This window comes from Oenanthe melanoleuca, chromosome 13 (genome assembly GCF_029582105.1).
Source record: "Oenanthe melanoleuca isolate GR-GAL-2019-014 chromosome 13, OMel1.0, whole genome shotgun sequence".
Taxonomy (NCBI): domain Eukaryota; kingdom Metazoa; phylum Chordata; class Aves; order Passeriformes; family Muscicapidae; genus Oenanthe; species Oenanthe melanoleuca.
Genome location: NC_079347.1, coordinates 2,422,232 through 2,446,650, shown reverse-complemented (window position 1 = coordinate 2,446,650; position 24,419 = coordinate 2,422,232). Strand labels below are relative to the sequence as shown.

General features: G+C 61.1%; 3 protein-coding genes across 4 annotated transcripts; 2 read left to right on the top strand and 1 right to left on the bottom strand.

Moving 5' to 3' along the window:
• Positions 1-1,180: 1,180 nt before the first annotated feature.
• Positions 1,181-14,148, top strand: RELL2 (RELT like 2). Its single transcript, XM_056502006.1, has 8 exons — positions 1,181-1,687; positions 4,553-4,766; positions 6,688-6,753; positions 6,833-6,905; positions 7,154-7,342; positions 11,420-12,002; positions 13,396-13,429; positions 13,623-14,148. The coding sequence occupies exons 1-7, from the start codon at positions 1,637-1,639 to the stop codon at positions 13,426-13,428; spliced, it is 1,209 nt and encodes a 402-aa protein (XP_056357981.1). The 5' UTR covers positions 1,181-1,636; the 3' UTR covers position 13,429; positions 13,623-14,148.
• A 90-nt stretch (positions 14,149-14,238) lies between these two features.
• FCHSD1 (FCH and double SH3 domains 1) lies at positions 14,239-19,754 on the bottom strand. 2 transcript variants are annotated; one of them, XM_056502004.1, is made up of 19 exons: positions 19,599-19,754; positions 19,349-19,446; positions 18,840-18,885; positions 17,972-18,045; positions 17,622-17,766; positions 17,409-17,545; positions 17,272-17,335; positions 17,063-17,191; positions 16,824-16,946; positions 16,648-16,743; positions 16,466-16,573; positions 16,278-16,382; positions 15,907-16,137; positions 15,737-15,820; positions 15,491-15,647; positions 15,203-15,408; positions 14,983-15,079; positions 14,843-14,910; positions 14,239-14,678 (listed from the first exon to the last, which is right to left on the bottom strand). In XM_056502004.1, the coding sequence occupies exons 1-19, from the start codon at positions 19,617-19,619 to the stop codon at positions 14,613-14,615; spliced, it is 2,055 nt and encodes a 684-aa protein (XP_056357979.1). In that variant the 5' UTR covers positions 19,620-19,754; the 3' UTR covers positions 14,239-14,612. The 2 variants fall into 2 exon arrangements, with proteins under 2 accessions (XP_056357979.1, XP_056357980.1); XM_056502005.1 differs by having other exon boundaries at positions 16,648-16,707; positions 19,599-19,722.
• Positions 19,755-20,896: 1,142 nt separating this feature from the next.
• On the top strand, positions 20,897-24,375 carry LOC130258536 (proteinase-activated receptor 3-like). The gene is made up of 2 exons (XM_056502007.1): positions 20,897-21,741; positions 23,196-24,375. Exons 1-2 carry the CDS (start codon positions 21,645-21,647, stop codon positions 24,257-24,259), a joined length of 1,161 nt encoding a protein of 386 aa, XP_056357982.1. The 5' UTR covers positions 20,897-21,644; the 3' UTR covers positions 24,260-24,375.
• The last annotated feature ends 44 nt before the right edge of the window (positions 24,376-24,419 follow it).

Here is a 24,419-nt window from a genome sequence, read left to right as displayed (position 1 = left end):
GGCTCCCAGTCACTCCCAGCCTCCCCAGTAAGCTTTCCATGGGACACCCACACACCTGAATGGGACTCATTCCATTCTGGGGGTGCAGATGCCTGAGGGATGGGGACCTGCCACCACCAGCTGTCCCCTGCCCAGGTCCCACCACCCCGGGAGGGTGCAGATCCTCCAGACCTTTGGAAAGGACCCTTTGGAGGAGGATAAAGGTTGGGTGGGAAATTGCTGGGTGTGAGGAGGCAGCAAAACTGGGGAAAACCTGGAGCTGACAAAAGATGGAAACAAGACCAAGTGAGCAGTGCTGGCTGGGAAGGGCAGCAAAAATCTGCTCCTTGTGGGCTGGAGAGCAGGAAGGATGGACAGAGCAGGAAGTTTGCCCAAAGGTTTGGAAAACCAAGCCAAAATCAATCCTTGATGCTGCAGTCTGCTGCTTGATGGCTTCCCACAGACAGGAACATTCCCAAACTTCCCAGGAGCTTGGGATGAAGCTGTGATGAGACAGGCTGGAACTCAGAGAGGGGCTGAAGATGGGGACAGGAATTTGGGATGAAGGTGTGCTGGAGACAGGCTGCTCACCCCAGCAGGGTCTCAGAGAGGGGCTGAGGATGGGCAGACAGGCACTGGGATGTTCTCTGGCATCTCAGAGGATGCCAGGCTGGGATTTCCAGGGGATGAAAACCCCATGGAAGCAGAAAGAGGAGCTTCCCTCCTGTATGGGATGGGGTGTGGGATGGCAGGGAATTCTGGGTGCTGTGCTGGCTGCAGGTGGAAGAGACAGCGTGTTATGGTGTGATTAAATAGTGGGGGTGTTAAATGACATTTCTGCCCCCTCCACACCGCTCCTTGATGGGTTTCCTTGTAGGATCCCAGCTCCAGCATGGAGCAAGGATCACAGGATGGTTTAGGGGACAGGATTGGGCAGGGACACTTTCAGAGGAGACCCAGGACCCTCTCACCGTGACCCCACAGGGCACAGCTGTGGCTGGGGACACCCAGAGAGGTCACCTGGCACCGAGCCCAGCACCCACGGTGGGCAGTAGCTGGGATTTGAACGTGCTGAACCCCACGGCTGTACTGGGAACCGCCGGAGCTCTGACGTCTCGGCGTGGCTGCTCCTCATGACGAGTGTCCCGTCCCTGCTCCACAGCTGCTGCCACCAGATAACGCCGGGCTGGGGACATGGAGCCACTCGGGCAGCACGTCCCAGCGCCTGGCTGGCAGAAAGGGGTGAGGAGAGGAGGAAGAAACACATCCCTGCTTCCAGCTGGGATCGCTTTGCTGGCTGAGCTGCGTTTCTGGAAGCTGGTTACTGCTCTGGGCATCTTCAGGGGTGTTGGAGCAGAGCAGGACAGCATCAGAGAGGGATATTTTTAGACGCTCTTTGTGCTCAGAGAGCAAAACCAGGCTGTGGTTGAACGGCCATTAGCTGCTGGGCATGTTTGAAAAGCCGAAGTACGGCTGAGGATTCAGCTTGACACGATGGGATGGAGCAGCTTTGCAGACACGACAGCAATTTGTAGCCTGAGCATCGAAGCGAAGATCCCAAGAGGAGCCTGATCTGGGCAGGCCAGCCCGTTTAGCTGCCACACGGGGTCAGGGTGGCTGAGCCCCCACAAGGACGTGTTCTCATCGTTGTGGGGTGATGTTTGCTCCAGTGGCTGCGGAGGAGGTGCGGGAGAAGAGCAGACCAGAGGTAACGTGAGCCAGCCAGGGGACAGGGTGACAGGTGACAGCTCTGTCCCACCAGCCTCTCCTCGGTCGCTCTGTCCCCTCCCTCCCAAGCCACCAGTGGTTCCAGGCAATGCCTGGAGAGGGACTGAAGCCTCCAAAGGCTTCAGGGAAGCCCCGAGGAGATCCCTGGGAAGAATGAGCAGGGAATGGTGGTGCTGGATGAGGTGGGCAGGCAGAAAGAAGCAGCTGCCTCTCCCAGAGCTCCAGCTGGACTGTCCTGTGTCTCAGACCCCACTGCCTTGGCTGGTGGGGTCACACAGGATGGGACAGAGGATGCAGAGCCCAGACTGTGGACATGCCATGAGCCTCCTTGGAGTGGGGCTTTAGCCCACGAGGGTTCTGTCCCCACGGCCAGCCTGCTTGGAAGGGAGAGCTCTGTTGTGTGGATTCATGGCTCAAATGCTGGCTGCTTTTGGGGCAGACAGGAGCCAGGGTCCTGGTTTCTGGGTCACCTGTGAGGTGCTGTGTGGGGACCATTAAAATTCTAACGGGGTCCTGCAGTGGGACAAGGACCGAGCCCCTGCAGGGACACTGATGCTGAGGATGGAGACTGGAGCAGGCAATCCCTGCTTGGGAGAATCAGGAGGAGAAACACGATCAGATGGGATTATCCAGCTGCAGAGCCAGGAGGGAGCAGCAACAGAACCCCCTCCTCAATCTGGTTCACCCCAAAAAGGCCAGGGTTTGTCCACAGGCAGGGCCACGCTGTGTCCCCCAGCTTGTGGAAATGCCTTGACACCACAGGCTGGGGGAAAATGGGAATCTCCTCTCGAAGTGGGGAGCCCTGCTCAGCTTGGCATGGCTGGAGTCGGGAAAGGGGGTGGGGAGCTGGAATGGGGCAGGATGCAGCAATGCGCTGGGTGGGCGGGAACGCCCAGGAGGAGAAAGAGCGATTTTATTGTGCAGGACAGCGTGCGTGGGCACGAGGAGATCGGGAATTCGCTCACCACGACTGCGTCCCCTCAGGGCCCTGCAGCAGCCCGGACCTGCCAGTTCCCCCTCTGCTCACACAAGGGCAAGAGCAAACTGCCTCAGAGGTTTTACTTTGTGAGGTCTTCTCAGCAGAAAATTGCGTGTTGTGGCAGCTTGTTGGTGCAGGGTTTGGAGATCTTTCCTCTCCTGCGGCCCAGCAATCCAGGAGGAAAAGTCTTGTTCTTGCCACAGACGTTCCATCCTGGGGCCTGTGTCCCTGCCGGGACAGCGGACAGATGGGTGTCACCTGTGATGTGGTGACCTCCTGAAGACATGCTGATGGAGGAGGCTCCTGAGAGCCAACTTGGTCACCTGTGACAGGGATAGGAGTCCTCAGCAAGGCAGGGCTGAGAGCCTGGAGGAGTCACAGATTGTCTCACAGCAAGAGAGGCTCCAGTGGGACAATTCCCAGGGAGGAATGTGTGCATGGATCAGTGCTCGGTTCAGTGGAGGTGGGGTGGGAGGGATTTCAAGGCTTGTGCTCCTTAGGGTTTGGGTGGAGAACTGGCTGAAGGATGGAGAGGAGCAGGTCTAATTTCCCCTAGCAAAGTAGTGGTGGGTGAGGCTTCCCAGAGTGAGGAAGATGTGGTGGAGATGGAGAAGGAGGTCGTGGGACCACCACAGCTTGAGATTTCAAATGGCTTATCCACTCCTTTTTTAGGAAGTAGGGAGACACAGGAGTCTCCCGGGGCTCGTTTTCCACCATCTCCTCAGAGCTGGGATGCCCGTGTGGGTGCCTGCGCCCCTCTCCTCCCCCACACTGGTGTGCGATCCGTCCTGCTCTCACTGAGCCCTCACTTCCAGCCTTCTGCCTCCCATCGCCAGGGCTCAGTGCCCTAAAAATCAAGAGAAGGAGGGTGCCAGGGGAGCTCGGGGCTGGCACGCGTGCGGGTGAGGTTATTCACCCCGGGGCGGGCGGCAGCTTCCCTGAGCAGCGCTCCTGCGTGTCCTGCTGCAGCCTCCGGCATCTCCCCGAGCTCCGCTCTGCACCTTCCGCCGCCGAAACAGCTCCGGAGATTTTTTTTTTTTTTTTTTTTTTTTTTTTTTTTTTGCTGGGATCGGGACAGGAGGGTGCTCTTGTGGCAGAGCGCGGCAGAGAGCGGCAGAAGCAGCTGGCTCCTTCCCGGGGAAGGCAGGCGGGGAGCCGGGGCCCGGGGGCCGGAGGATGCTGGCCGCGGTCCCCAGCCGCGGGGATGCGGGGTTGCTAGGAGGCAGGTGAAGGTGAAGGTGAAGGTGAAGGTGAAGGTGACGAGGAGAGCGCTGCGGAGGACCGCAGGCCCAGGTACCGCCGCAGCGGAGCCGGGGGACAGGCGGGGGGGGATCTTCTCCGTGCCGGGGAGCGGAGCCGGCGAGCGGGAGCCCTTGGGAAGGGAGCCGGGAGCGCCCAGCGGAGCCGGGGCGGAGGAAGCGGCTCGGTTCTGCGGGAGCAGCCGGCGGCTCGGCCCTCCGCCAGCCCGCGTACCGCTGCCGGGCCGCGGCCGTGAGTACCGAGGGCTGCGGAGGGGCGGCGCGGATGGAGGATGCTCAGCCATCCTCCGGCAAGGGCGAGCCGCGGGATGCTCCCGCCGCAGAGCCCCGCTGCCCTTGGGAAGGGACGGGGCAGCGCCGCAGCCCGGGGCCCGCTGCCGCCAGCGCTGCCCTTGGGATGCCTCTTGCCGGGGGCGAGCAGTGTCCTTGGGAGACCGCGAGGAGCCACCTCCGGCCGCTCCTGTCCTCCGCACCGCGGATCCTGCGGGGCTCCTGGGCAGCCAGCCCCGGCTGGGAGCTGCCGCTTGCCCCGCAGGGGGAAGGGGAGGATGGGCACAGGGTGGGGGTGAGCGCCGGGTCTGACCTCCCGCCTTCCTCCTTCTCCTAGATCCGCATGTCAGACCATCACCACCACAGCGATGGGGAGTCAGAACCCCAGCACGGCATCACTGTGGTCTTCCTCCTCGTCCTTGTCTTCTTTGTCATGGGGCTGGTGGGGTTCCTGATCTGCCATGTCCTGAAGAAGAAGGGTTACCGCTGCCGGACCTTCCGCGACGAGCTTGACCCAGATGACAAAGACGGGGTGGAGGAGCTCCAGGATGGTGAGTGCTGGGGGATGGGGGCTCCGTGGGGGCTCGGCCTTTTGCCTGCTGTGGGCTGGTGCTCCTCATCCACCCTTCTGGGATGTGGGATGGGGCTGGGAGGGTTACCTGTCACGTGTGGCTGGGCTGGGAAAAAGGGCTGGGGAGGTGAGAGCAGCGCGGTGTTCCCTGGGGATGGGAGTGTGAAGGGCCAGATCCACAAGCTGAACACGGCTGGAGGTGACAGGGAGGTGGGAAGCAGTGCCTGGCCCTTCCCAAAGGAGCATTATCACCAAAAGGTAATTCTGATGAACATCCAGGGCTTGCTGAATCCCCAGCATCTCAATCACAGGCCCCGTTCCCTGAAGGAAAACCTCTCCCAGGTGGAGCACGAGCTGTCTCTCTGCCCCTTGGGCATTAGGATGTCTGGCAGGGAGCCAGCTGGTGTTGGCTACTGGCCATGTCTTCTTCCAGTCCCTGCTGTGCTCATGCAGACCAGAGAAACAGGGTGTTGCTGGAAGGGGAAGGGACCTGCAGGGATTTTTTCCCATTGCTCTGGGATGCTTGGATTGGGAAGTGGCTGCCGCATCGAGCGTGGGTGCCTGGCCCAAGCGAGCTCTGTCATTCCGTGCTTTCCTGAGTCTGCTCAAGTGGGGAACACACATTCCCCCGGCTGCTTCCCAGGCTGGGAACAGCCACATGGTGCTCCAGAACTCCTCCAGCTCCCGTGTGCCATCAGTGCTGGGGAGGATCAGCAGCTCCTGCTGCCGCTGCCTGTGCTCGGCGGGGAAACGTGGCTCCTCCAGCTCACCCACAGATGCAGCCAGAGCTTCCAGGTGTCCATGGTTGTGCTCCTCTGGCTTCAGTGTCTTGGCTGTACATGACATGCAGACAGTGTCAGAACCTTCCAGGATGGGCTTTGCCCTCTAGAGACACCACAGCCCAGGGAAACATCTCCATGGGCTTCCAAACCATGGTAGCAGCCCTTGAGTCTTTGAGGCAGCTGCCTGCCAGGCCACAGCTCCTGCCTGCATCCAGGGACATGTCCTGCTGCTGACCAGGCTAGAATCCATCCATCCATCCATCCATCCATCCAGGCCTCCTGCTCCCAGGGACATGTCCCACTGCTGATCAGGCTGGAATCCATCCATCCCTCCAGGCCAGCAGGAGGTCGGTCCATCCATCCATCCATCCATCCATCCATCCATCCATCCATCCATCCATGCCTCCTGCTCCCAGGGACATGTCCCACTGCTGATCAGGCTGGAATCCATCCATCCCTCCAGGCCAGCAGGAGGTCGGTCCATCCATCCATCCATCCATCCATCCATCCATCCATCCATCCATGCCTCCTGCTCCCAGGGACATGTCCCACTGCTGACCAGGCTGGAGGTCTGTCCCTCCAGGCCTCCTGCCTCCAACAGCAGCTGGAAGCAGGTTGATGTGAATGCTGTGGATGAATTCCACAGCAGAGCAGGCACCAAGATTGCTCAGAAGAGTCTTTTAAGCTTTTATCAGTGTGCAGCTCTGGGGCTCTCCCTGTCAGAGTGTGTTCACCATTTCTGTGTTCAGTGGGTCTCAGAGGGTTTATTTTCTGAGGATGTGCCCTGTTTACCCTTGGACCCTTGAGCACTTGCAGTACTCTGCAGCCAGAGACTCCAGGGTTGGACAAGGACCCACTTCTTTCAACTTTTTGGAACTTTTTCCCCAGGTGCTCCCCAGTTCTGAAGGAGGAACACAACCCCCTCTCCCTGCACACGTAGCTGCTGGCTCAGCCCTTTCTTTCCAGCATGAAGGATCTGCTGTTCCCCTGTGGCTTCCCAGTGTGACAGGGGACACGAGGCTTCTCCAGCAGCTCTGCTGATGCAGCTGCTCCTGGGAAGGGATGAGTGAGCAGATCCCACATCCCAGCCCTCAGTGCCACTCAGTTTTCTCTTTTCAGATGACGATGACGAGAAGAACGACGACACCGTGGAGAAGATTGTGAGGTGCATCATCCAAAACCAAGGTGAGCATTTCCCTGGGCCAGCCTGGAGCCATGCTGGCCACTTTGGCTCACACATTCCCATTTTTCCCTCTCTCTTCAGCAAACGTGGAGGCCCTCAAGGAGATGTTGGGGGAAAATGAAGGGGATGTGCCAGTGCCAGTACCAGTGCCCAGGTGAGGGACAAGCAGCCCCTTTCCAGCTGCTACAAAGCATCTTCCCAATGGGGAGTTCTGCTCTCCTGGGGATTTTGAGGAGTGCTTCACCCCACTGCCAAGTGGAACAGCTCTTCCTCTTTCCCATCCCAGCAGAGGCTCCCTCAGAGCCAGGGCTTGCTGCAGGGGGGCTGCACCAGGGTTGGACAGGGTTGTGCAGGGTTGTGTCTCCCTGAGGTGACACAAGCTGTCATGTCCTTCTGTTGCAGCCTTTGTCCCCACAGCAGCAGCCAGGACGGGGGCCCCCCTCACCACCACACGGTGCACCTGGGCTCCACGCAGGCCCCCTGCATCCACTGCAGCAGGAGGAAGAGGCACCCACTGCAGCGCCAGGGCAGGTCCAAGGAGGGCAAAAGCAGGATGCTTCCTGGAGAGACCACTGTCTTCTCAGTGGGCAGGTACCCCAATGAGCTTTGTCTGCTGGAATGAGCACCATGGGCTCTCCTCTGTCCTCCTGCTCCTTCCCTGCTTTCCCTCCTGCTGTTGTGCGTTCAGCAGCAGCTCTGCAGCTGGAGCTCCTGAGGAGCCAGCTGGTTCCTGCACCTGGAAATGCCTGTGGTATGTGGCAGGCTGGTGGCTTCCCTCCTTCCCCGGGAAGGTGACTCAAGCTGGGTTTTCCTGCTGAGTCAGTGCTGGGCACAGCCCCAGCTCCATGTCCTTTCAGAGCCTGCTGTCCCAGCCTGGTGTGAGCTGGGCCCTTGCTGCCCAGCTGGGGGATTTAGGGACCTCACTGTGGGGGGCAGAGGGGACAGCATGTCCCAGCTACAAGGCAGGACCTTCTGAGAATGAAAGAGGGGCTGTGCTGCTCCAGGTCACTGCCTCACACCATGTCTGTAATTAGATGACACAGCAGCAATGTAAGAATAGGGGAGTGTTCCTGATACTTCCCACAAACACTTCCCAGTCCCCACCTGGTTTCACCTCAGGGGACTTCCTGATCTTCCTGTGGTCTCTGTGTAGTCACTAACCTGTAGAACAGTCTGTGGGCTCGCCCAGGCTGCCCCATTCCCCAGCAGAAATGCTTGGCAAAGTCTTCCTGGGCTTGGCTCCCTCTGGCTGTGGTGACACCTGGGGCAGGGTGACAAGGAACTGCTGGTCCCTGCATGGCCACCGTGGTGAGACACAAAGCTCTGCCGTGCTCAGGTTGTGTACAAGGTCTTTGTTCAGGGCTTGAGCCTTGAGGAAACTTCATGTTGTGGTCCAGAGAGACAGTCCTTTCATGGGAATGCTGAGCCACAGCAGGCAGGGAATTTTGAAATGGTTTGGGTAGGAAGAGACCTCAAAGTTCATCTCATTCCAGCCCTCTGCCATGGCAGGGACACCTCCACCATCCCAGGCTGCTCCAAGCCCTTTCCAACCTGGCCTTGGGCACTGCCAGGGATCCAGGGGCAGCCACAGCTGCTCTGGGCACCTGTGCCAGCCCTGCCCACCCTCCCAGGGAACAATTCCTGCCCAATATCCCATCCAGCCCTGCCCTCTGGCAGTGAGAAGCCATTCCCTGTTCCCTATCCTGTGGATTTTTTCCACCACCACGGGCAGGAGCCTCAGCAGGGAGGTGAGCTGGGCTTTCTGGGGAGCTGGAGAAGCAGGGTGACCTGCTGGGCCTCCCAGGCTGAACTGCAGCTCAGATCACATCCTGTGGGCACTGGCAGCTCCTGGCTCCCCCCTGCCCATTGCTGTCCTTGGAGGTGGTGCCCAGCCGGCCAGGGCTCTGCACAGTTGTGTACTCACCACTAATTCATTCCCTGGCTGGTGCCCAGCTCCATCCACTCCTCCCTGTCCTTTGTTCGTGCTCTTCCAAGTCTCCTCTCAGCACTCAGAGTGCTGGACAAGATGCTCTCCTTTCCCAAAGGCACCTTTTCTCTCAGTTCCTGTTATTTTCTCTTTAACCCTCTTAATATCCCAGCCTTCTCCACAGGGCAACCATCCCATATCTCCTGAATCTCTTTGGTACAAGGTCCAGCTGCTAAAGGACCTATGTGCCCGTGAGGTACATTCCCACCTCCAAATTCTGCTTCTTATTTCCAAGCTGGCCCCTTTTCTCCTCCAGATCCTTTTCCAGGATTGCCCTTCTTGTGTCTTATTTATGACAAATATCTTGAAGTACTTTGAACTCATCACTGAGCCTACAAAACAGAGCTTCTTTAACCCACCTCCAGAGTTAAAGACACACCCTCAGGTCTTGTTCTCCTTGATTTTTGGTATTATTTTTGCCTTGGATGTAGTGGTTGAGAGTCCAGCCCCCTCCTACAGAGAATGAGCACTGGTCCAGGAGTGAAATGGATGGGAGCTGTGGAAGTCCCCAAGATCCAGGATGCAGTATGGGGCATCTGAGGAGGATATTTTAACCTGGAAAATTAGAAAAGGATGATCTAATTGTCCTCTAACACTTCCCAAAGCATGGGTGGGGTTTAAATGAAGATGGAACAAGACTATCCTCAGAGATGCACTGGGAAGGGCAAGAGGCAATGGCCACGAATCCAGAGAAATCCAGAAAAGATGCAAAGAAAAACTGTTCTGCCATGAGAATGGTGCAGCCCTCATCAGGGCCCTGAAGTGTGGAGGAATCTCCATCCCTGAAGATTTCCAAAACCTGACTGGGCAGGGCTCTGAGCAAAGTGCTTGACGATGGGAGGGGGCCAAGATATGAGCAGGGATCTGGGCTGGAGACCTCCTGAGGGCTTTTTGCACCTAAATTGTTCTAAACTTCTGCGGCAATCAGGGTTGTGTATGGAATAGGATAATTTACCACTCAACCAGTCAGTGGTAGAGCTGGTCCATAAAACATCTGTGTCTGACCCCATGTCCTCAGCCCCATCAGACAGATTGAGTCACATCCCGCTGAACCCAACCCCAGGGATGCTGATGAGGCAGCCAGGGCTCCTCTGCCACAGTTTTCCTCACCAGCCAGAGTTTGGCTACATTACCTCTTGTGCCCTGTCCAGTCCAAGCCCTTCCTGCTCCCTGAATCCACGCCCAACTCTTCCATGGCATTGCTCAATGGCATTACCAAGAAATGATTCTGTCACTTGTGTCTCCTTCCTGTCCCTCTCCAGGACCAGAACATCCTTTGGTCTCTCCAAATCGCAGTGCTGGTGTCTTATCTCCAAATATCTGGACAGACCTGAAAGGTCACATTTGCTGCTGCTTGGCCTGACCTGAGCAGTCCTGTGGGAACCTTCTCTGGAGCTGGAGCTTTTCTCTTCCTGGCCTTCCCAATCCTGAGCAGCTTTCTGACCCTGCTGAGGGGTTGCTGCTGTCCACAGGCTGGGCTCCTCCACCTCTGCCAACTCACCTGGCATCTGTTTTATCTTTTGGACCTCTCTGCTTTTTCCTTTGGAGCAGCACTGCTGCAACGTGCTTGACCTTTGTGTCTTGCTCTTCTCCCCACAGCAGCAGTTCCTGAACTTTCTGAAACTGTGCCAGAGCCAGGCCCATAGTCTTTTCCATGTGTGATCCATGTGGGTGAGCCATGGGCTGCACAAGGTCTCAATGGTGGCCTTGGAGTGCTCTGGCTGGACACCAGCTCACTGTGGGGATTTCCTGTCTGCTGGTCCAGCTGGTGAGGAGGAGTCATTGTGTGTCACCATCAGCACAATGACAATTCAGACTTTCAGGCTTTGCTGACACCTTACCCCTCCCAGGCTGAGGGAGTTGGGACAGGAGAGAGCTCCAGGGAGGCTTTAGAGTCCCTTCCAGTGCCTAGAGGGGTTCCAAGAGAGCTGGAGAGGGATTTGGGACAAGGCCAAGGGGGAATGGCTCTCTGCTGCCAGGGGCAGGATTAGAAGGGATATTGGAAAGAAATTGGTGGTGAGGCCCTGGCACAGGGTGCCCAGAGAGGCTGGGGCTGCCCCTGGATCCCTGGGAATGTCCAAGGCCAGGCTGGATGAGGCTTGGAGCAGCCAGGTTGAAGGGAAGGTGTCCCTACCCATGGCAAGGGGTGGGACTGGATGATCTTTTAGGACCTCCTTCCAACCCAAGCCATTCCATGAGTCTGTGGTCCCTCACTCCCCTCTTCTCCCCAGGTGCAATGTTGCATCACCCCTGATTATTAACCTATGCTTTGAGGGTGTCAGAGCCATTTCTGCAGCTTTTCTCCTGCCCACCCAGGAGCTGTTACCTGCTCATGGTGGAGCCTTGGTGAACCACTCAGGTACAACCCACCCCTCCAGGGGATGGTGCAAAACGTACTCTGCCAGATTTTAGCCAAACAACTCCTTCAACCTTTGATCCCTGTATCCAAACCTGCCAAATTCTGTCCCTGCCCTCACTGAGGGCAGTGTTACCCAGGTTGTCTCGGAGCATTTCCAAGAGCTGTGCTCCACCTTGCTTTCTGTTTGTTTTGCTCGAAATGAAGGGAAAAATGAGTTTGGGGGCGTTGAATGGGAGATCACAGCAAAGAGAGGAGATCCGGGGCTGGAGGTACAGGGGGAAGACAGCACGGAGAAGACTGCTCTGTCCTGTCCCCATTGCAGGTTCCGTGTCACACACATCGGGAAGAAACCCCCTGTGCAGGAGCAGCAGGACGGGGCGCTGCCCGCCGGCAGCCGGCAGCCGAGCACGGAGGAGCTGGAGCGCAGCAGCGAGAGGCTGCAGCGGGAGCGGGCTCTCAACGGGACTGTCCCCACGGGTGGCCTGCACAACGGAGCCATCCACACGGGCACCCAGGGCGGCAGAACCGAGCCGAGCCTGTCTGCCAGCCCAGCCGCGGGCCCTGCGGCCAGCTCCGGCAGCCGAGACAGCCGGAGGGCGGGCGGGGGGTCCGGCACGGCGGGGTCCGGCACGGCGGGGTCCCTGCAGGATGCTGGCTCTGCCCCTGGGAGCTCAGGCCGCCAGCGGAGGCTGATGAGCATGCCAGCGCTGGGAGCATCGAGTCCCAACATCCCAGGAGAGCTGGCGAGGGAGGGAGGCGGCATCTGCCTGGAGGAGATGGGACTGGAGTCGGCAGATGAAGTGTCGGATATTCACGGGAGCCTGAGTCTGCAGGAACAGCCTGAGGAGCTGGGGAGAGACGACAGCAGCAGGAAACAGCCCGGAGGGGAGGACGGGAGGCAGCAGGTATGTTCCTCCTCTTCCTCATCCCCGTGTGGTCCCCTGGGCTGGATTTCCCAGCCATTTTCTGACTGTGACACGTCCCACCCTGCTTCAGACCTGCTGCTGGTTCCTCCTTTTCCTTTGTGGTTGAGCCCTTTGGGAACATTCATTGGGATTTTGACCTGGGGAGCTCCACTGCTGCACGTGGTGTACCCCCAAACCTAACCTCGATGGTGGCCAGCAAGGAACAGGAAGGGACAGATTTCTCCAGGAGCCTTTCTTACCCTGAAGGCCAGGAAATGGTGAAGCCAAGTGGTCATTTCTTGGCTGTTTTTTGGCTCCTGAGGAGCTGTGCTCAGAGAGGAGGAAAGCTCACCCTCCCTGGAGCTCCCAGCACCCTGATATCTCCCAATATCCCACCCAACCACCTTGCTGGAAGGGTTGGAAAGTTCAAGGGGATTTTCTTCCTGGAATTTCCTCTGTGCTGTTACCCAAGAGCAAACGAGGCTGGCAGTGCTGGTTCAGACAACCAGCATTTCACTCACAGGCTCACGCACTCACTCCTGGTTCTGCAGCTGGGAAAAAGTGATTTTCATGGAAGGGGGCTGGGAGACACCCCCTGTGTAACATCAACAGCCCAAGGAGCTGGTCTTGGCTTGCCTCACAAAACCAGCACCAGGGCACACTTGGCAGAAAAAGGAAGCCAAATGCCTGGGTAAAATTCCTGGCATGCTTCAAAGCCATGGAGATCCCCTGGGGCAGGTTGTGCAGGAGCTCCACGGGCTGGGCACATGCCAGAGGCCCTTGGCAGGGGGTGGGATGGGGCAGGACTGGGTCAGCACAGGAGAGGCTTGGGAAAGGTGCCTGGCTGGAGGCTGGATAAGGACAAAGCAGGATCCCACAGTTTCCCTCTTTGGTGACCAGGCTGGAAGGTTTGAGCTGCTCCATGGAGAAGGGCAGCCCATGGCAGGATAAAGCTGATGGGCTGGGGAGGTGGTGACAGGTCCTGCTGTGTCCCACTGAACCTTGGGTGATCCCTCTGATCCCTGGGGAAGCAGTGGCATGCAGGGAAGCCCAGGCACATGGTGATGTCTGTCCCTGCACAGTGCCAGGCTCTTGCCCTGGATGCTGCACATGGTGCTGGGGTGCTCCAGGACATGGAGCAGCAGAACAGTGATGGCACCTCCCTGGGATGTTTGTCACCAAGCCCTGAGCCCTCCCCCATCCCCTCAGCTGCAGTCAGAGCCAGCACGAGGGGTGTTGGCTGTTGCTCATCCCGTCCTGCAGGTGATGGGGAGGGCAGAGATGGTGCCTGGGCTGTAGTTGCTCCTGGACACTCAGTGGGGTTCTCCAAGGGGCACCCCCAGCCCAGCACCCACTCCCAAGGGAGCGCTGACATCCCTCCTCCACCCCACAGGAGCCCAGCGCCGCGGAGCAGGACCGTGTGTGACGTGAGTGCTTGTCCCCCGCCCCTGGGACAATGTCTGGGGTAGGGGAGGCGGGAGGGCACCGCCAGTGTCCCCGCCCTGGTGGCTCTCGGCTGGGAGATGGAGAGGGGATGAACCCTTTCTCCAGGGGGTCGGGACACAGTGACGCCGGGAAGTGCCAGGGCTGTGGGGACAGCACCCTGCCTTGTCCCCGCAGCTCCTCTCCGCTGCCGGCCGCAGCGAGCGCGGGAGGCGCGCAGCCCCCGGGCCCCGCGGGGCTGGGGGGGCTCTGCCGTGGGGAAGCCGTGCCCGGCCCCGGGTGGGCAGCTTCGCGCTTGGCATGGCCGGAGCGGCGCCGGCGACAGCGACAGCGACAGCCGCACTCGGCGCCAGCCTTCATCCCATCGGCAATAGGAACCCGAGTCCCGCCCAGCGCCCCCTCCCCGAGGTCACCGGACACCCCCCGAGGGACCCTCGGGCTGGCAGGGGCAGGACAGCACCCAGAGCCCGCTGCCCCCGCGGCCCCCAGCCCCGGGGCGAGGATCCGGGGGGACCGTGGCGAGGGGCAGGGATGGAGCACCCCCAGACCCACCCGGCACGTTCAGCACAGAGCACAGCCCCCCCCAGCCGGGCACCCCTGCCACGGAGCGGGCACAGGCACAAATCCTGCAGCGGCAGGTCCCCGGAGATGCTGGCGGAGAGAGGAGCTGCCAGCCCCATCTCACAGGCACAGGAGGGGCCGGAGCCCGGCGCTGGGGGCGGGATGGCCCCCGGCCAGGCCAGCCCCCGGAGCTTCGGTGTGTAACGCCCTGTACATAGACGAGCTACAACCATTAAAGCTGCTGAACCCCTCGCCAGGGCCAGCGGGATTTATTGGCAACAGCCCCCCACGCCCACTGCTGCCTGTGGGGGCTGCTGGGGTGCAGAGATGAGACCCCCAGGAATCAGGATTGTGCTGGGAGAGCGTGGGCAATGCCAGGCAGGAGGGGCAGAGGCAAGAGGGGGGTGAGAGGAGGCCTGGCTGTGGCATTGGGCACCCCAAAAAAGGGGGTCTGGGTGCTGTACTGGGATGCAAGCAGCACTGGGCAGGATGCAGCCCCTGGAGAGACCAGCTCGGGGCACAGGGCAGCACCAGCCCCTGCTGCTGGGATGGTTTGTGATGGTTTGCTTGGGAAAAGCTTTTTGGGGGCTGGGGGGGCCCACAGGATCAGCTGAAGTGGAGCTCGGGGTCGGGCTCGGGGGCTCTGCCGGGCGGCGGGGGCGGCGCACGGAGCTGCAGACAGGGAGAGGAGAGGGAAAGGGAGAGGGAGGGAAGTGGTGCCAACATGTTGAGGCCACTCACTCCCCTTGAGACTCCCCAAAAAACACGGGTGGCTCCATTACAGAAGGGCTGGGGCAGGTTTCGGGGTCACAGCACCCCAAAATGAAGGGACTTACCGGCCGTAAGCGCGTGGCTGCCAGGTCTGGAGAGCTCTGCCCGCTGCTGGTGCCATCCTGCCGGCAACCTGGGAGAAGCCAGCAGCTCAGCCTGCCTTTTGGGGCTCCCCCAGCCCCTCCCCAGCTTCCCCAGCACTCACCTGCCAGCGCAGTCTCAGGAGCAGGGCTGGGCACCAGGCTGGCCCCGGGCGCGAGGCCGGGAGGGGAGAAGGGCGGAGGGGATGGTGACGGCAGCTCCTGGGAAGACACAGCCAAGAGGGACGGGAATGGTGGGAAGGGGGAATGGTGGGAGGGGGGTCTTCACCCTGTCATGCACCATGGGGGGCTGCCCATGCAAACAAGGACCCTCCTGGCACCGACCTGCCCCGCTGCCTCGCGGGCCCCGGTGAGCTCCTCCACCACCAGCGAGGGGAAGACGCCGACGCGGCCATCGAAGTCTCCGGTCCAGAAGCCGTCGTCCACCTCGCCGGGGGCGCGGGGCAGCACCCGGATGATGGCCCCCTCAGGGAAACTCAGCTCCTCGGGGCTCTGCCCCTCGTAGTCGTACAGGGCTCGCACCAGCCAGGCTGTGGGGAGAGGGGAGAGGGGGATCAGCGCCCTCTGGATCCCATCCCTCTCCCTGGGGTGGGGGGGATGCCCAGCACCCACCTCCAGGCTCCAGCACCAGTTCTGCAGCCATGATGCTGGAGAGCTGGCGGTGCAAGGCAGAGGGTCCTGGGAGGCCCAGCCCAGCCCCTGAGTCACATCCCAGCGACAGCAGGTACTTCTCAGGGACATAGCCGACCTGCCCTGCCTTGTTCCGAGCCTGACAAGGCAGAAACCACGTGAACATCCCAGAGTGGAGCCAGAAAAAAGGTGTTCCCTGGTATGGAAGGGGTCTCAGCCTGCTCCCACCTTCACCCACTCCTCTGCATCCCCATCCTCGATGATCTCTAGCTCCTCGCCCTGGCTGATGGACAGCTCATCCGCCTGGCAGCCCTGCAGGAGACGGGGACAAAGTGGCAGAGAGGCTGAGGTGCCACCCCTGGGCAGGCAGGGTGAGGGCCGGGCAGGCAGGGCCGTACCTGGTAGCCAAAGATCACCCGGCAGGTGTAGGGGTAGGTGCGAGCAGCAGGCCCAGGCTCATCGTCCTCATCCGCCTCGTCACTGTCCTCGTAGTCATCGAACTCGGCCGGGTCCAGCCCCGTGGGGGTCTCCTCGCCCGTCCCCACCATGGCCCCGGCCAGCCAGGCGTCCACATCCAGCCCTGCCGCCCGCAGCAGTGCCAGCCGTGCCTCGGCCTTCACTCGGCTCACCTGGGGACACCCGGCATTGTCACAGAGCCCAGGATAGCAGCGCCACACCCCCAGTGCAGCATCCCCTCCCTGTCCCTACATCCCCCACCCTGGGGGTGACCCACCTCGAAGGCACCCCAAGCTCCCTGGCTTTCACCCACCTCTGCTTTCCGGATGTTTTCCCTCGCTTCTTCCACCTGCCGCTCCACGGCCGCCGCCTCCGCCTCCGGCCCCTGCTGCCTCCTGGCCTCCAGCCGCTGCAGCACCTGGGTGGGCACCCACAGCTCAGAGGGGCTGGAAAAGCCCCTCCCTGAGCCCCGCGGTGCTCTGTGGGGCAGGACAGCCCCACCTCCTCGCTGTGAGCCCTGTTCTTGTGGTCCCGGGCCACCCGCGTGGCCCAGCGCCGCGCCTCCTTCTCCAGGCTGGCCCCGTCGTCCGCTGGTGGCAGCAGGCACACCTGGGCAAGGACATGGGGGTGACAAGGGGGTGGCTGGGCAGACCCCACCTTGCTGTATGACCCCCTCCACTCACCTCCTCCAGCCCGGCAAGCTGGAAGCGCTGCTGGGGCGCCAGGGAGAAGGCGGGGTGGTCCTGCAGGAAGAGGAGGAGGTCCTGCTCCCAGCACACCTGCAGCAGGGGAGCAGCGTGGGGCTGGGGGCTCAGATGTGCCCTCCTGTCCCACCCAGCTGGTGGGATGGGGCCATTACCCGTGCAGATGCCTCCACAACACCCTGGAACCAGTCCCGGGTGGCCCGGCAGGTCTCCACCTCCGTCCGGCTGGCAGCTGACAAATGCTCCCGGAGCCGCTCGTAGAGGTCCCCGTCCAGTGCCTGGGGGAAAGCAGGTGGGAACCCCCCCCAGCACTGCCACATCCCCTCACTGGAGCATCCCTGAGCCCCCAGAGTAGCCAGCCCTGACCCTGGGGATGGCTCTGGGCATCTCCTACCTGCATGGCCGCGGGCAGCTCCACACGCTGGTAATGCTCCAGGTGGGCAGAGGCAGCCACCAGGGCGAAGCTGTACTCGTTCTGCACCCCTGCCAGCTGCCTCGAGTGCTCAGCCAGTCGTGCTGAGAACTGTGGGGATGTGCACAGTGAGGCTTGGTGATGGTGCCCTGCACCCACCCACTCAGGTACCCTGCCAACCCCCCGCTCACCTTGGCACTGAGCTTCTGCAGGCTGGCCTTGGTGTGAAATATCCGCCGGTCGCTCTTCCGGAGGCTGGGGAGGATGGCAAGGGGTATGAGACCACCCCAGAGCCACAGCAGCCCCCAGCCCCGAGTGCCCCACTCACCGCGCCTCCACATCGGCCGCCTTGTCCTTGGCCACCTCGCTGCTGCGCCGCAGGTGGCTGAACTGCTTCTTGGCCTTGTCCAGCTCCTTCACCGTCTCCAGCAGCTCCGCCTGCGCCTTCTGCAGCCGCTCGATGCCCTGCGGGGAGCGTCAGCTGGGGGGGGACAGCTGTCCCCGCTGCCCGGGCACAGGGGGCACGTCCGTGTCCCGGTACCTTCTTGAGCGCCCTCTCCTTGGCCAGGCGGGCGCTGCGGGCGGCCTCGGCGGCCAGGGCGCGGTGGCTCTCGGAGGCGGTGACACGGAGCTGCCCCGCCTGCGCCGTCCCCTCGATGACGCCTTTCCAGACAGCGGCCACGCTCCTGTGGGCACGGGGTGAACACAGGGCTGGCTGCTCCCTGCCCCTGCACAGCTTTTGGGGGTGCCCAGCAGGACTGAAGGGCGCTGGAGTTTGGTGATACCTAAATCCTGGTTGGCATTAAGCATCTCTCCAAGCTGGGAGAGCCATGGGTGGGCACAGCCAGCCCCAGATGCTTGTCCCCAGCCCTGTCCCTGTCCCCTGCCCACCTGGAGTCGCCGGCCTCGCCACGGCCCCGCTGCCAGTCTCTCTTCACAAACTGGCTCGCCAGCCTCTGCAGCGCCTGTGGACACACCTGGCATCACTCCCTGACCCTGCTGAGCACCCCAGCACCCCCCTCTGGGCCCAAATCTGGGCTCTGCCCACCCCACGGACTGGGGACACACATGTCTCCCCAGAGCAGAGACACACACATCCCGTGGCTCAGTGTCAGCAGGAATCCCATGAGAGAATCTCTTTGAGGGGGCAGCCACCACAACGAAAGGACCCCCCCCACTGTGGCTTTAGGGACAGAGCACCTGCAAGGGGACATCAGCCAGGGACACTGGCTACAGAGAGGAGTAGAGGAGCCCCAGCAAAGCCAAGCATAGCAAGACCCCAACCCTGGGGGGACAGTGACCCCCAGCCTGGGGGGTGTGAGGGACACCAGCTGCAGGAAGGGGGGGGACACAATTCTGCTGCATTGCATCCCCATGGGACGCTGCAGGGCCATCTCACATCCAAACCAAACTGACATTTCAGAGCAGTGCCCTGCGATGACCCAGCAGGCAGCAGAGCCAGCGGTTTCCTCCCCCCACAAGGTTTTCCCTCCAGGCTCTCAAAACACCCAAGGTTTGGGCCATGCTGAGCTCAGCAGAACCCCCAGCGGGTGCTGAACGTGCTCAGGATCCTCCTGGCAGGATGAACCATCTGCTACCACCCTCAGGGCCAGCACGGAGCAGCCACACTCCACGCTCGGATGATTTCCGAGGCTGTCCATTGCCTGCGTGGGGCCGTGCCCAGCTCCTGCCCCAGGCAGGCAGCACGGGGCCTGGGCTGCCCAGGACATTGATCCTGGATCCCCTGGCATCCCCTTACCTGCCCGTACTCCCTGTCAATGGTGGCCCTCTGCTTGCTGTAGGACCTGGGGGGAGAGGGGACACAGAGAGGACACACAGAGAGGGGCAGGGATGGGCCGTCCCTCCCACCCCTCCTGCCACCATCCCCCTGTGTCCCCATCATCACCACCCTGTCCCCACCAGGCCACCCCAGAGGGTGATGGAGCCATGACCTCGAGGTGACAGGCTCAAGGTGAGCCATGCCCGTCCCTGGACAGCGCAACGAGCTGCCTGGTCACGGCTTGGGGACACACACGGGATGAGCTGTTTCATCTCATTTTGGGGACACACACACACTGGTGGCATGAGCTGCCTGGTCACAGCTTGGGGACACACACACACACACACATATGGGATGAGCTATTTCAGCTCAGTTTGGGGACACACACATATACGGGATGAGCTATTTCATCTCATTTTGGGGACACACACACACATAGGATGAGCTGCCCGGTTTCAGAGCGACCCGGCTGTCACATATCCTCCTACCTGATGTCCTCCAGCAGCTCGGCGTCCCGCTGCTGTTTGCTCTGCAGGCCCGACAGCTGCTCCAGGAGATGGACCCGCAGCTCCTGGGCGAGCTTCACCTGCGGGACGGCCGCGCTCAGCCCCGCGGGATGCGCTGCCGGGATGCGCTGCCCCCCGCCCGGGTACCCCGACTCCCGAGGGCCCCCGAACGCAGCCGCGTTTCCCCAGCCCGGGAGGCTCAGGCTGCAGGAGGGCCCGGCCCCGCGCTCACCTTGCGCGGCGGCGGCTGCATGGCTGCGCTTCCCCAGTGCCGGTGCCGCTGCCGATCCCGATCCCGGTGCCGGTCCCGACCGCCGCCGCCCCGACCCGCGTGTGCGGAGCCCGGAACTGCCGGGCCGGGATCGCCCCGCCCCCACTGACCACGCCCCCAGACAACACCCCTCGGTTAGGCCCCGCCCACAACCCTGCAAGCGGCCCCGCCCCCAACGCGGCCCCGCCTCAGGCTCCGCCCCTTGATTACGTAATGGAGCCACGCCCATCGGGGCTGTAGCGCCGCCTGGTGGTCGGTGCTGCACGCGTGGGAGGGGCGATGGGACACGGGGACAGAGGGACGCGGGGGAACAGGGGGACACCGGGACACGGAACAGGGAGACAGGGACAGAGGACAGGGGGACGGGGGGGCAAGGGACACAGGGAGACAGGGACACGGTACAGGGGGACACAGGGACAGGGGACACAGGGAGACAGGGACACGGGAGACAGGGATATGAGAGGGAGGGACATGGGGACATGAGGATGTGGGAAGACGGGGACGTGTGACAGAGATATGTGACACAGGGACATGGGGACATGTAGATGGGGACACGGGGATATGAGAGGCAGGAACATGAGGACATAGGGACATGGGAGACGGGGACATGGGGACATAAGAAGACAGGGACATGGGGACACAGGGATATGGGACACAGGGTCATGGGGACATGGGACACAGGGACAAGGGGACATGAGAAGACAGGGACATGGGGACATGGGGACACAGGACACAGGGACATGGGGATATGTGGACATAAGGAGACAGGAGGACAGGGACATACATGGGTGACATAGGGACACAAGGACATGACAGATGGGGATGTGGGGACACAGGGATATGAGAGATGAGGATGTGGGGACACAGGATCACAGGGACGTGGGGTGATGGGGAGCACTGTCCTTGGGCAGGGGACATGGGGACATGGGGCACACAACACTGGGATCATTGGGGACCGAGTCCTCGTGCATGAGGACACACAGGACACTGTTCCATCATGTGGTGACACATGGAGTCCTGGCGTGTGGGGAGGTGTGGGACACTGAGGGGGCAGCCCCAGCACACGGGGACAGCCCCCAGCACACGGACATGTGGTGTCCCACATCACACGCAGGACACAGAGCTCGGCAGGACCCTGCCATGGGGACACGGGCACACACCTGAAATCGTGAGGGTCCCCAGCCAGTCCTTGTCTCTCCCTCTGTCTCTCTGTCCCCCTCCCAACCCTTCCCATCCCCTTCATCTCTCACTCCTCTTTCTGTCTGGATTTTTCTCTGTGTGTCCTGCACAGCCCATGGCTCTCCCTACTGTCCCATTCATTCCTTTTTTTCTCTTCCCATGACAATTCTGGGTTTGGTTGTACATGTCCTGGTCCCCCTGGCGTGTGACAAAGCACAAGGCTGGACTGGGGATGTGCCACTGGCTCTGTTATTCCCCTTCTTAGCCAGGAAAATCAGCGGAGGTCACCCAGCCACCACTTCGGTGACAGGAAGGGAACAATGCCGGGTGTCCCCATCTGCATGCAGCTGTGACACCAGCTTGTCAGCCAGAGATGGATCCTGAGGATGCAGTCCTGGCAGGGCTGGGCAGGAGGGATGCCCAGTGCCCTGCAGTGCTTCAGTGGGGCACAGCCACGTGTCACCAGGCTGGGAACCAGCTGCCACCTTCCTGTCCCGCACAGGAGGCACAGACAGCTCCATCCTCCCGCTGTGGTTCTCCTGCCTGCCTCTCGCTCGCTTCCTCCTCCCAGGAGTGCGGCTGTGTGACGGCAGCTGGAGATCTGTCCCCGTCACTGGTGTGCTTCAGACTCTCGGTGGTGACAACTGTCTGTCACCTCACGCTTCAGTCCGGCTGTGGGCAGGATTGTGGGCAGGATGCCGGCATGACGTGGTGGAGACAAAGGGAGGGTCCTTCCCTGCAGAGAAAGGGACTGGTGACAGTCCCACCGTGTCAGCAGCACCGTGATATCTGTGAGGAACCGGCTGGCACAGCGGCCACTCCGCAGAGATGTCCTGGCTGGTGCTGTCACCTCGTTCTGCTGCTGTCTGTGTCACCCTCCTGCTCGGCTGTGCCTGGCTTGGCTCTGCCGCCCAGCCCTCGTCAGGTAAGTGCCTGGGTGGGTCTGGGGGTGATGGGGTAGGGCAGGGACCCCTCGCTGGGACACCCGGTACCACATCCCATGACACTTGGAGGCGATGCTGGGTGTCACATGGAGAGCTTGGGGCCCTGCTCTGCTGCCTTCCCTCAGTGTCCATTTTGAGAATCTGAGTGAAGACCCAGCCAGCTTGTCCCCTTTTGGCAGCAAAATCCAGATTACTTCTCTCGTAACCTGCATTTTCCATCCCCTGGATGTGGAGAGGGGGCAGAGGTTGTGGGAGACCTGTTGGATGTAACCAAAGCCCCCTGGGGTAGGGTGTTCTGGGGATCATCAGGATAGACATTCTGGAGCTGGGGGTGACATGCAGAGCCTGTCTGGTTATTTTTTTAGCGAGCCAGAAAAGGGATTTGATCCTGAGTTGTTTCTCTCAAGGGCTTCCCTGTTCTTCGTTTCTGTTCTTCGCACGCAGCGAAAATCCCCCGACTGCAGGAAGATGAGGAGATGTCTGTGGCTGTGGTGGGAAGCTGGGCTGGGCACACAGCTGGGACTATCCCAACCCCGTGCTGCTGTGGGTTTCCCATCCGCCCTCCTGAGCCCCTTGTGCTGGGCTGGGTAGGGTGAGGGACATCCAGCAGCAGGGATGTGGGAGCAGAGCCTGTGTGGGCTCAGAGCAGGGCACCCAGCTGGGCTGGCACTGCTGAGCTGGTGGCTGGCACAGGGTGTGGCACAGGGTGAGGCCAGCAGGATCACAGAACCACCAGCTTGGAAGAGAAATCCAAAATCATCGAGTTCAACTCAGCCCAACACCTCAACCAGACCATTGCACTGAGTGCCACATCCAGACTTTTTTAAACACATGGTGACTCCACCACGTCCCCGGGCAAACCATTCCAACACTTTATCACCCTTTCTGTAAAAATCTTTTTCCTAATATCCAACCTACATTTCTCTTGGTGCAGCTTAAGACTGTGTCCTCTGGTTCTGTCACTTATTGCTTGGAGAAAGTGACCAACCCCACGTGGCTACTACCACTTTTTGAGAAGTTGTAGGGTGTTGGGAAGGGAGGGGACAGGGAGATGCCACCTCCTGTGTCTGATGGTGGCTGTGCAGGGAGGGGTGACAGCTCTGCTCTCCTGCCCTGGCACAGGGAGATGCCAGCTCCTGTGCACAGTGGTGGCTGTGCAAGAGGGGTGAGAGCTCTGCTCTCCTGCCATGGCACAGGGAGATGTCACCTCCTGTGCCCAGTGTGGCTGTGCAGGCAGGGGTGACAGCTCTGCTCTCCTGCCCTGGCACAGGGAGATGCCAGCTCCTGTGCCCAGTGTGGCTGTGCAGGGAGGGGTGACAGCTCCTGCTCTCCTGCCATAGAACAGGGAGATGCCAGCTCCTGTGCCCAGTGTGGCTGTGCAGAGAGGGGTGACAGCTCTGCTCTGGGCTGAGCCCCGTGCCTTGTGTCCCCGCAGTGCTGGGCAAAGGGCGGTCCCTGCTCCGCCTCACTCCCCAGGAGAAGAACGTGTGCTCCACGGCCTCCGAGGAAGATTTTCTCAACAGCACCCTCAGCACCCGCCTCCTGCCCGCCCTCTACTCCGTGGTCCTGCTGGTGGGGCTGCCAGCCAACGCTCTGGCCTGCTGGGTCCTGGCCACCAACTTCAGGAGATGCTCCAGCACCATCTTCCTGCTCAACCTGGCCATGGCTGACCTGCTCTTTGTCCTCCTGCTGCCCTTCAAGATCTCCTACCACCTCCTGGGCAACCACTGGCTCTTTGGGGACTACCTGTGCCGCACCATGGTGGCCTTCTTCTACGGGAACATGTACAGCTCCATCCTCTTCCTCACCTGCATCGGCCTGGAGCGCTACATCTCCGTGGCACACCCCTTCCTGTGGAAGGGCTCCAGCTGGGCGAGGGGCAAGGTGGGCATCTGTGTGGGCATCTGGCTGCTGGTGGGGCTGGCCATGAGCCCCCTGCTTTTGCGCTCCCACACGCACGACATCTCCAGCCTGAACATCACGACGTGCCACGACGTGCTGGAAAAGGAAACCCAAAGGTTCTTTGGCTACTATTTCCTGTCCCTGGTGGGGCTGGGCTTTGGCCTGCCCTTTGTGCTCATGACCATCTCCTACAGCTGCATCCTGGTGCGGCTGCTGGCCAAGGGAGGCAGCTACGGGCAGGTGGTGCGTGTCCTGGCCCTGGTCCTGCTGGTCTTCATCCTCTGCTTCACGCCCAGCAACGTCCTGCTCTTCATCCACTACCTGCTGGAGCCCACGGGGTGCAACAACGGCACCTACATCTCCTACGCCCTGGCCCTGGTGCTCAGCGCCTTCAACAACTGCTTCGATCCCTTCATCTACCTCTACGTCTCGCAGGATTTTCGGGGCTGGCTCCGGGATGCAGGAGGGCGCTGCCTGCGGGGGCTCGAGGCCTCGTCGGGGAGGTCCACGGAGAAAACAGCCCTGCCCCTGAGGTCCAGCGAGCAGAGCCAGGGCTGCCAGGCCGTGTCCCCCTGCCCCGGGGACGGGGGAGCCTGAAATGTGCCCACCATGAAGGACTGGCAATAGACTTGGGCAAAAAAATCCCACCTGGATCTGAGTGCACGAGGATTTGAGGTTTTACTCCCCTGATGACACCAGCACTGCTCCCATGGGACCCCCCAGCCCCCCTGCCAGACCCTGGCATCCCTCACCGCTC

Coding starts and splice junctions, on each gene's coding strand:
- RELL2 (XM_056502006.1), top strand. CDS start 1,637: ATGTTTGCTCCAGTGGCTGCGGAGGAGGTGCGGGAGAAGAGCAGACCA. Junction 4,767..6,687: donor GGTGGAGGAGCTCCAGGATG/GTGAGTGCTGGG, acceptor TTCTCTTTTCAG/ATGACGATGACGAGAAGAAC. Junction 12,003..13,395: donor GGGAGGACGGGAGGCAGCAG/GTATGTTCCTCC, acceptor TCCACCCCACAG/GAGCCCAGCGCCGCGGAGCA.
- FCHSD1 (XM_056502004.1), bottom strand. CDS start 19,619: ATGCAGCCGCCGCCGCGCAAG. Junction 18,046..18,839: donor TTGACAGGGAGTACGGGCAG/GTAAGGGGATGC, acceptor GTGTGTCCACAG/GCGCTGCAGAGGCTGGCGAG. Junction 15,080..15,202: donor CCCGCGAGGCAGCGGGGCAG/GTCGGTGCCAGG, acceptor GTGTCTTCCCAG/GAGCTGCCGTCACCATCCCC.
- LOC130258536 (XM_056502007.1), top strand. CDS start 21,645: ATGTCCTGGCTGGTGCTGTCACCTCGTTCTGCTGCTGTCTGTGTCACC. Junction 21,742..23,195: donor TGCCGCCCAGCCCTCGTCAG/GTAAGTGCCTGG, acceptor GTGTCCCCGCAG/TGCTGGGCAAAGGGCGGTCC.